At 53.1% G+C, this 9,629-nt stretch overlaps 1 protein-coding gene across 1 annotated transcript in view; it reads left to right on the top strand.

The window, feature by feature from the left end:
• The window catches only part of HTRA1 (HtrA serine peptidase 1), a 51,086-nt gene extending 41,839 nt beyond the window's left edge, over window positions 1-9,247 (top strand). Inside the window, exons 4-9 of the mRNA XM_043597769.1 lie at window positions 1,473-1,667; window positions 2,858-2,890; window positions 4,272-4,386; window positions 5,521-5,578; window positions 7,060-7,155; window positions 8,531-9,247. Of these exons, the coding sequence (XP_043453704.1) occupies window positions 1,473-1,667; window positions 2,858-2,890; window positions 4,272-4,386; window positions 5,521-5,578; window positions 7,060-7,155; window positions 8,531-8,699 (666 nt within the window). The 3' untranslated portion in view covers window positions 8,700-9,247. The remainder of the gene's footprint in view (window positions 1-1,472; window positions 1,668-2,857; window positions 2,891-4,271; window positions 4,387-5,520; window positions 5,579-7,059; window positions 7,156-8,530) is intronic.
• Window positions 9,248-9,629: the final 382 nt, after the last annotated feature.

Genomic DNA, 9,629 nt, shown 5'->3' on the forward strand with positions numbered 1-9,629 from the left:
ATTTTCCAGACGACAACACTGGAGACCAGGGGGTTATGAACTCGCACCAGGATCTAATCAGGATCTAATCTGTGCCCTTGACAGGCCTCTACTGCGCTTCTGGTTGTCTGTGCTCTGAGGGGCGTTCCTTCTCATTGCCATTTCTCGAAGTCAGCGTGAGGTCTTAGATCCCTTCTCCAATGTTCCTTCTTCCTCCGTGAACTTTCTGAACTGGCGTCTTCCTTATTAGGGGCGGAAGGGGTCTTTATGGCTTAGCGCCATGTCAGAAGATGAGGGAATCTGGGTTTGGGGGCACAGTCTGATGTGTGAATCTCTGCTCTGTCTCGAGTCACCCTGTCTTTTGGGGCCTCAATTTGTCCATCTGTTAAATGGGCACCTCACCTCATCCGCTGGTGTCTGCCCTCTCCGTGTCAGAGCAGATGCTAAAATAACCCTGGTTTTCGCCCACCCCATCCTCTCGGGGGGCCCCCCTCATCTCTTTCTTTCTTTGTTGAGGTGGATGTGAGGGGGCTGGACGGGCATGAGGCCTGGGCGGGGTCTCGGCTTCCTGGGCCTGGTTCCCGTTGTTTGGGCAGCCACTACCCTGGTCTTGACTCAGGGAACAAAGGCGAGAGGAAGGTTTGCTTGGCTCAGGAAGTAAGGGAGGGGGAGAGCCTCAGGCCGTCCCAATGGAAGCCCAGCTCTAGGCCTGGCTACTCCAGCTGTGGGAGTAGCCTCATTTTGCCCTGTTTCAGTGTGAAGAGTTATTTGGAGCTTCTGCCTCTGCCGGAGCCTCACAGGGCCCTGGGGATCAGGCTCGCGGGGCTGGTCAGTTCACCAGGGCCGCGCGGAGCAGAGGTGGTCGATGGGGCGCTCTTTTCGGGCGAGGAGAGAGGCTACTTCTGGGGCTTTGGGGCTGGTGGAGGGGTGGGGGAAGCTGGATGCCTTGCCGCCCCCTCCCGCTCCCTGCGCCTCTCCAGAATTGCCCTGCACTTAGCACAGAGATGCACCCAGCCGAACCCGTGCGGCTCTAGCCTCAGTGCTCCCGATTCTCCAGGACTCGGACAGAAGCACCTGTGATGAGCGGGGGTGGCTCCGCCCTTTCCTTCCACCCCATTCCACCCCAAGGCTGTGTAGGCTCAGGATCCTTCTGTGCGTCTTCCCTTTCTTCAGCAGCCTTGCCCCAAGTCCAGACTTTGTCTCCTGTCCCCTGGTCTCAGGGTCTCATGGCAGGTCTGTGCTGATAGTCAAGATGGGGCGCGACCCCGCGGTGGCCTCTCATGACCTTCCGTGTTCTCCTTGGTCAGCGGCTCCAAGGCTCACTTGTCCCTCAGCAGCTTGTGACGTGCTGATGGAGGTGGGCGGGAGGGGACGGGAGGCCCCGGGCCTGCCCTCACTCCCGCATGAGGCCTGTCACCGCCCGACACTCCCCGACGCCTGCGCGTCATCCATTCTGTTAACCAAACGCAGCAATGCCAACCTTGTGGTTCCAGGGCAAGCTGCCTGTCCTGCTGCTGGGCCGCTCCTCCGAGCTGCGGCCGGGGGAGTTTGTGGTCGCCATCGGAAGCCCGTTCTCCCTTCAGAACACGGTCACCACTGGGATCGTCAGCACCACCCAGCGCGGTGGCAAAGAGCTGGGGCTCCGGAACTCGGACATGGACTACATCCAGACCGACGCCATCATCAACGTGAGTCCCGTAGGGTCGGGCAGGTGTTTGGAAAGCTGGGCTTAGGAACCCGGGGTGGAGCCAGGATCCTCGAGGTGCCGGCCAAGGCGTTACCTCTGAACCCCTAGAGCGGCTGAGGCCGAGGGCTGGTCCTCGGCCTCAGTCATCTCCAGGGACTCCTGTGAAGGGGACTTCGGGTACGCCAAGGTCTGCAGCCCAAGGGAGCTCCCCATCCCACTGGAGGGGCCGTGGCTCCTCTGCCCCCAGGCTGCTCAGTGGACCTGATGTTGAGGCTCTATGCAGGAGGGACGTTCACCCTGGTGCAGGTGCTGTCACCCCCGGAGGTGCTCGCTCTGCCTTGGGGCGCGGTCTGAGTGTTAGGCCCATACTGTTCCATGTCTAAGGAGGCCAGGCCTTGCTCCACACCATCTCCTCAATGGAACCTTTTATAAACCACATTTTTTCCCCTTCGGCTGTCTCCTTATAGGATTGGCCTTTCTTTTTTTTTTTTTTTTTAAATGTTTATTTCTGAGACAGAGCATGAGTGGGGGAGGGGCGGAGAGCAAGAGGGAGACACAGAACCCGAAGCAGGCTCCAGGCTCCGAGCTGTCAGCACAGAGCCTGACGCGGGGCTCGAACTCACGGGCCGTGAGATCATGACCCGAGCCGAAGTCGGTCGCTCAACCGCCTGAGCCACCCAGGCGCCCCATGGATCGGCCTTTCTAAAGAGCAACGTGTTTCCCCCTACATCTGTCTAATAAATAAGAAACAGTGTGTTTTGTACATTTGCTGCTCTGAAAGGTTTCATTCCCAAACTTTCTTGTGATCCGCATGAAGTAGTGGAAAAAGAACAAACCATGTGGATTTCCAGCCACAGCGGCAAAGCGGGGATCGCGTAGCGGGGGTGGGGGGGGTGGGGGCAGGTTTGAAATACCGGTTGGTAGCCAGTGTGTTGCCAGGAGAAGGAAATGGGTGTTGGGTGTCTGAGGGGGGTCATAGTTGGCCTCTGGGCTTTGGAGCCAAAAAAAAAAAATTTTTTTCCCCCATTTATGGCACATCTAAAACTTTCTGAAAATGTTTAAGGCCCCTTTTTCCAGCAGCATATTAGGTTGACAGGAACAAATCCTAGGAGAGAACCTGCCAGGCAGGGAAATGCACAGGGCCATGTAAAGACATAAACTCATAACCTTTTCATCTTTGCTTAATTTCAGTATGGAAACTCGGGAGGACCATTAGTAAACCTGGTAAGGCCTTTTTTTTTTAAAAAAAAAAAAATCTGTGTACATGTTTTTTTGTTTTTTGTTTTGCTGTTTTTTGCTTTCTTTTCAGACATGAACTTGCCACAGCACATTATCTGATTCTTTTACAGTGAAATCTGTGAGTCTGTACCGCATCCTTAGAAATTACCCTTCTTATCTTTTCTGGAAAGAGTAAGGCATGTGGGAGTCGGGGTTGGAAGTGTTATGCCAGCAGACATGCTTGGGTTTCAAAGTTACAAGTAAATTCAGTGGAATTTGGGTCCAACCCAGGAGCGGCCAAAGGGGGAGGCCTTTCTTTTGAAGGTGTCAGCAGCTCTGGCCTGTTACAAAAAGGCACGGCCTTCAAATGAGGTCCCCAGGCCGCCACAGGAGCTGGCTTGGCTCGTCCACAGTCTTTGTCTTGGCCAGGAGCCCTCCCTTAAGACCTGGCTGAAATGAGGAGTCGCCCCCGCTCACGGAGATGTCACATAAGGGCTATATTTAAATACATAAGCATGAAAAGGGAAGCTTTAGAATCTGTCAGAGTGGGGCCCACGCCGCTCAGGGGTCACCCAGCCCTGTTCTCATTTCCCTCCATGGGAAATCGAGGCCGTCTTTAGAGAGGCCCTGGGTGGCAGCGCCTGCTGGAAGGTTCTCTGTGTCGGGGACCGAATTCTCAGTGTTGCAGGAACTGTACGAGGAGAGAATTTGTAGTCGCTTGGCACTTGTCCCTTATCAGCCCGCGCTAAACAAACCATTCAACGAGGGTGTGCAGAATAACGGTGAAGGGGTCTTGTTATTCCACGAGTAGCGTTCGCCAAACCAGGAATCTGTCTTGAACGAGAGCACAGCCCGTAGACTGGCTTCCTCCGTGATCTGAAGCCGGTCTGTGACAAGCAGAGGAAGCGAGGCGGGGCCTTACCCTGCAGCCCCTGTAACATCTGTGGCTGCTGAGACAGCACGGAGATAGCACTGTGTTTTCCCGGTAACCCGTAGTCACTAAGGTTGTCCCCCTGGGTGTCAGCAGAGGAATCTTTAGATCACGGAACATGGAAGAAGCTGGAGGCTGTGGACAGCCACCTAAGGGACTCTGAGGTTTCGGAAATATTCCCTGGGAAAGGAGCAAAGGAGCACCTCGAAACCAGCCTCTTGAGGCTGTTTTTGTGGCACGGTGCTCCCTGAGGACAGAGCCTGATGTGTGTTGGCTCGTACTGCCCAAGTGATGCCTCTCCCCCTGCGGCCCCGGGACCCCCTCCACCCGGTTCCCCCTCCCCACCCATTCACAGCTCAAAGACTTCCTTCATTACAGACGATCTGTTCGCTTTTGGTGCGTGTCTTCTGGCAAACCTTCGTGGGCTCAACAGGCTGTTTCCATCTTGCTTTTCAGGATGGCGAAGTCATTGGGATTAACACTCTGAAGGTGACAGCCGGAATCTCCTTTGCAATCCCATCAGATAAGATTAAAAAGTTCCTAACCGAGTCCCATGACCGACAGGCCAAAGGTAAAGCATGGCCCCGCGTGGCCGTGGGTGGTTCAGGCAGGCCCGGCTGCACCCCTGAACATCAGCTAAGCCTTTTCGGATCGAGAAGGAATATGGGATACACGTTGTTAGGCCCCTGGCATTGGGTCACAGAAGTTTGACCCTTTTTGGCCGTGAATGTTTCATGTGGTCTGGTTTAATATGTACCAGTCATGATCCTAGGTGATTTCTATACATCATTTTATTTCATTAAGTTCCTTTGCCCTCTCAGGAGGGAAGTATTAGTCCCATTTCAGTGATAAGAAAACTGAGATTCAGGGAGATCGTTCATTCCACACATGTTTGTTGACCCGTATCTGCTTGGGGTTAGGCTGGGGGTTCCATGGCTCCACAAGGTCCCCGGCATGTGTGATGTTTACACTCTGACTGGAGGAGGAGGGAGGGTGATGCTAGACAAACATGCAAGGTTTCAGATACCAATGATGCTTCCCTGAAAATGAAGCAGGATGGTGAGCTGGGGGAGTGCCGGGAGGGGGACGTTCCAGACCAAGGAACAGTGGATTCAAGGCCTCCGTTGTGGGCACAGCACACACAGCGAGTGGGTCACGTGGCTGGAGTGCAGTGAGGTTCAGGGTCACACAGATGGATGCAGAAAGCAGTTAGCCAGGGTCACGGAGACTTGACCTCTGTGCCGTGGTGGCCATGGTGAAGGCCTTGGGTTGTACTGAGAACAGGGACGGTCATGATCTGGTGGACGTCTTTGAAAAGTCATTGTCATGGCTGCATGGAGACTCCGCTGGAGGGGCCGGGCAGAAGTTGTAGGACCAGGTGAGAGACTCTCCTGGTCATCCACGCCAGGGTGGGACGAAGGGCTCAGATTCTGGATTTAACAGAGGGCTAGAACCCTCATTGGAGGTCAGGATAAGGCAAAGAGGAAGCAAGTATCACTCCAGTTTTTGGCCATTAACAGAAATGACAGGACTTTCCCCAGGTGCCATGGCAGGTAGGGGTCTGAGAAGGATTTGAACCACATTGTCAGCATTCCCCCCCCTGGCCCTGACTTTATACACTGCAGGGATTGAACCTCACGGCTCCTGGTGTCCCCAGTACAGCTGCCAACTGGACTGACCTGTTGTCCTTTTGTTGTCCCACCAGGCAAAGCCGTTACCAAGAAGAAGTATATTGGCATCCGAATGATGTCACTCACATCCAGGTGGGTAAGCGGGTCTGTGTGTGTATCTTAAACGTAAACCTAAACTTAGGAAGGCTCTCACTGGCGCCCTGAAAGGGAAACCTCATGCTGCCTTAAGCATCTCGGTTTCTGGTTATAATTGAGCAACATCAGGAAAGAGGAGGGGCCATTCCCCTGGGCCTCTGGTTTTATGCTTCATTTTGGGGGTTTTGTTTGTGTTTGGAGGGAACAGGTCCTTCCTTCTAGAAGATTCTGCCCTCCTCTTTGAAGGCAGGCCTGGACAGTGGGGCGTGTTGGTCACTCTCCCTCATGTCTTCCTTTTACCACTTGTTCCGTTGAAACCCACATTCCAGGAGTGCCCCAGCACCTCCCTCAGCCCAGAGCACCCTGCCTTGTGGGAGTGCGACCGTGTGTGGGCTGTGGCTGCCGGAATGCTGGGTCAGGCTTGTTTGCCGGAGCCGGTGGAAGCTGTGGCATGCGGCTGCCAGGCTAATAACGTACTGGTGTTTTACCCTTGATGAAAAAGTCTGGTATAACCACACGAGTCCTGGTAACTAAGGGCACAGTGGGAACTCTTGCAGGTACAGGTAGCAAAGAGCAGAACGTATTCATGTCGCCATTAACGTATGAATTATCGTAATTAATTTACTATTAATCGTGACCATATTACTATCCTTTAGATGCATATTATGAATGGTGGTGTCGTTTTTAGCACTCCACAATGTATGGACTGATTTGCTAAGACTCAAATGTGAATCAGTTACTTGTCTTGGAACTGTGGGCGATGAAGGCATGGGGAAGGAATATACACCCTAGCATTTGGCTTCCTGAGTTCTTGTCCCAGCTGTGCGACTTCCTGGCTAATGACCTGGGGAATGACTTGACCTCTGTGCCTCAGTTTCCTCCTCTCCGGGACCAGGACAACAGTGTAGACATTTTGGTGGGTGGTGAGGACCGAGTGATTGAACGTGTGCCCAGGCTCGGATCCACGGGTGGTGGCACGGGTCGCCAGCCACAGTGACACCAGCCACTGTATTTACCGCACATTTGCTCCGCACCAGGCCAGGTGCTGCGTCCAGACCATCTCACCTAATCCTCAAAACGACCCCTACATCATAGAGTATTGTCATTATTCCTGTTTTGTAGGTGAGGAAACTAAGGCACAGAGAGGTTAAGCAGCTGCCCAGGATCACACAGAAAGTGGCAGAGCTGGGGCTCCAAACCTGGGCAACCGCTACACCATATTCACTCCTTACGTTACAATAGCTACTATTAAATCATTAGTAAAATTACGAATAATAAGCATTATAAAGCACCGTACTTCGTGTCAGCCAGTAGATCTTTGACTCTAATAGACATGTAAGCGAAGCAGAATCAGACGTCCTGGGGCTATTTTATTTCGGATTCAGGGATCAGGAGGAGAAGCTGGGTGAGAGCTGAGTCTCAGCCAACAGAGGCCCCTTGTCACTTGATGTTAACGCAGGTGTTTTCCTCCCGAGCAGCAAAGCCAAAGAGCTAAAAGACCGTCACCGAGACTTCCCGGATGTGCTTTCGGGAGCGTATATCATTGAAGTCATTCCTGACACTCCAGCGGAAGCGTGAGTTAGAACTATTTTCTCTTTGCCGGATTATCCCTGCGGTTCCTGGGGGCGGTCGGGGGAGGCTGTGTTCTTTTCATATCGGCTCAGGTGGTGGTGAGGGTCCCTGAGGAAAGGGTTGGACACCCTTGGTCCCGCCAGCCGGGCCCTTCGGGCCTGGTTCAGCTCAGCACTCATCAGCAAAAGGGTGCTTCCTGTCCTCAGAAGTCCTCACTTCATGAGAGGTGATTCAGGTGGAAGGAGCCACATCTGACTCTCATGAGTCTCTGGGGCAGGCCTGGCTGGGGAAAGAGGGTTGAGGGAGCAGTGGCCCTGAGATCTTGGGCAGTGGTCCCGTCCTGGGCCGCCAGAGGGACACATCTCCCGTAGAGGCCTGCCTTCTCTGATTCCGTCTGTTACCGACCAGGCCATACCTGTCCACACCTCCAGAACAATAACCCAGGTAACATCCAAGTAACATGAAAAGAAGTAGCTCAGCAGGCAGTCGGCACTTCTTACTTCTTCGGACATAATATGCAGGGAGAAGAGCTAGACGGGGCGGGGCCTGCAAGCTGTTCCCTGGGGCCCGGATCTGGCCCGCCGACTGCTCCGCTTGAATATGACCCGTGGGCGAAGGATAGATACTGTGTTTTTCAACGGCTGAAAAAATTTTGAAGCAAGAGTATTTTCTTCTGATGCATAAAAATTGTACGAAATTGACATTTCAGTGTCCGTAAGTGAAGTTTACTGGGACACAGCCAAGCTCGGTAGTTACACACTGCCTACAGTGGCTTTACGGCCACGGCAGTCGAGTTGAGTTGTGCCGGATGCCACGTGGCCTGCAAGGTCCAAAATATTTCCTATCTGGCCCTTTACAGAAAAAGTTTGCTGACGCTGTGCTAGACCACTAAAGGACCGTAATAGCTTATTTGACACTTATTTGACTCTTGCTTATTTGTAAGCGCTAGAGTTACAGCAATAGTAACACAAAAGAAGGCGGATCCATTCCACCTGCTCCTCAGGGGACCGTCCTCTGAGTTGTGATGCCCATTACAAGCAAGCTGGCCACGGGCACGACACATGGTAGATGATACAAGGTAGCGGCATATCCTTGACCTCCTCTGGGCTCAGTCTGTCATCCGATCATAACAAGTGCTGGGGAGCATTTCTGCTATGGACAGGACTGATGATTTGGCCTAAAACCCTCAAAAGGAAACGACGCAATCCGTTGGTAGTTGAAGCTACTGTCGTGTGAGTTCGGCATCCCCCCACCCGATGCGCTCGGGGCTTCTGGGTTCTAAACTGTGCCTCTGTCAATGCACAGTCGAGTCCCTCTCATGGCAGTTAGACCCGGGGGAATGGAAGCGTTACAGTTGTGTTTCCCCTTGTGTTGCAGGGGTGGGCTCAAGGAAAATGACGTCATAATCAGCATCAACGGACAGTCGGTGGTCTCCGCTAATGACGTCAGTGACGTCATTAAAAAGGAAAGCACCCTGAACATGGTTGTCCGCAGGGGCAACGAAGACATTATGATTACGGTGATTCCTGAAGAAATCGACCCGTAGGTAGAGGCATGAGCTGGATTTCATGTTTCCCCTCAAAGACTCTCCAGTGGACGGTGCGTGATGACTCTGGGCTGGTGGCACAGGACACTCAAGACTTCGGACCACCATGTTCCTTGTTCAGCAGAAGCACCCTGGCCAACAGAATCCTTCTTGATAGTTTGCAGGCAAAACAAATGTAATGTCATAGATCCGTAGGCAGAAGCTCGCCCTTCTGTATTCCTATGTATGCAGTGTGCTTTTCCTTGCCGGCTTGGACTGTTCCTGCTTAGACAGTCAACATTTGTCTCTCCCTTTAACTGAGTCATCATCTTAGTCCAACTAAGGCAGTTGATATAACGCATAGGTGGAGGAAGGCCCCACGGGAGCCAGAATGGTCCTGGGCACGTCTTTGCTTTCCTCGCGGTCAGCACCCGGAGGAGATGGACGCCAGAGACCACAGGCCGGTGACCGTTGGCTTCCCAAACGGCCGAAGTTGCCTCTTTTAGGAATCTCTTCAGAACTGGGGGCACAATGACTTTGAGTTTGAGCTATTAAAGTACTTCTTCATACTCTGCCTTGTGGCTTGCTTCTTTCCCGTTCCCTGTGAACAGCTGGCGGCTGTCTCTTGGAAATGATCGTAAGGTCAACAGGTCCTCATTAAGCCACATTGTCCGCACAGGGTTCAGCTTGCAGCCTTACCAGTTATTTCCAAATCATCACGTGGGGTTTACCAGCATTACTAACAACTGTGCTTGGCCACTCTGGCTTCATAGGGTTTGAGGACAGTCGTGCTTGCATCTGGAGCTTTCCAAACTGACGAGAGTTTGTTGACCTCAAACATCACGCAATCAGTCAACAAAAGATATTCTGGGCCTCTGCTCTGTGCCAGACAGGGTGCTAAGTATAGAGGGATCGGCGCAGAGCGGGATGGACCCAGGCCTTCTGTGACCC

This window comes from Prionailurus bengalensis, chromosome D2, assembly GCF_016509475.1.
Source record: "Prionailurus bengalensis isolate Pbe53 chromosome D2, Fcat_Pben_1.1_paternal_pri, whole genome shotgun sequence".
In the NCBI taxonomy this organism is placed as follows: domain Eukaryota; kingdom Metazoa; phylum Chordata; class Mammalia; order Carnivora; family Felidae; genus Prionailurus; species Prionailurus bengalensis.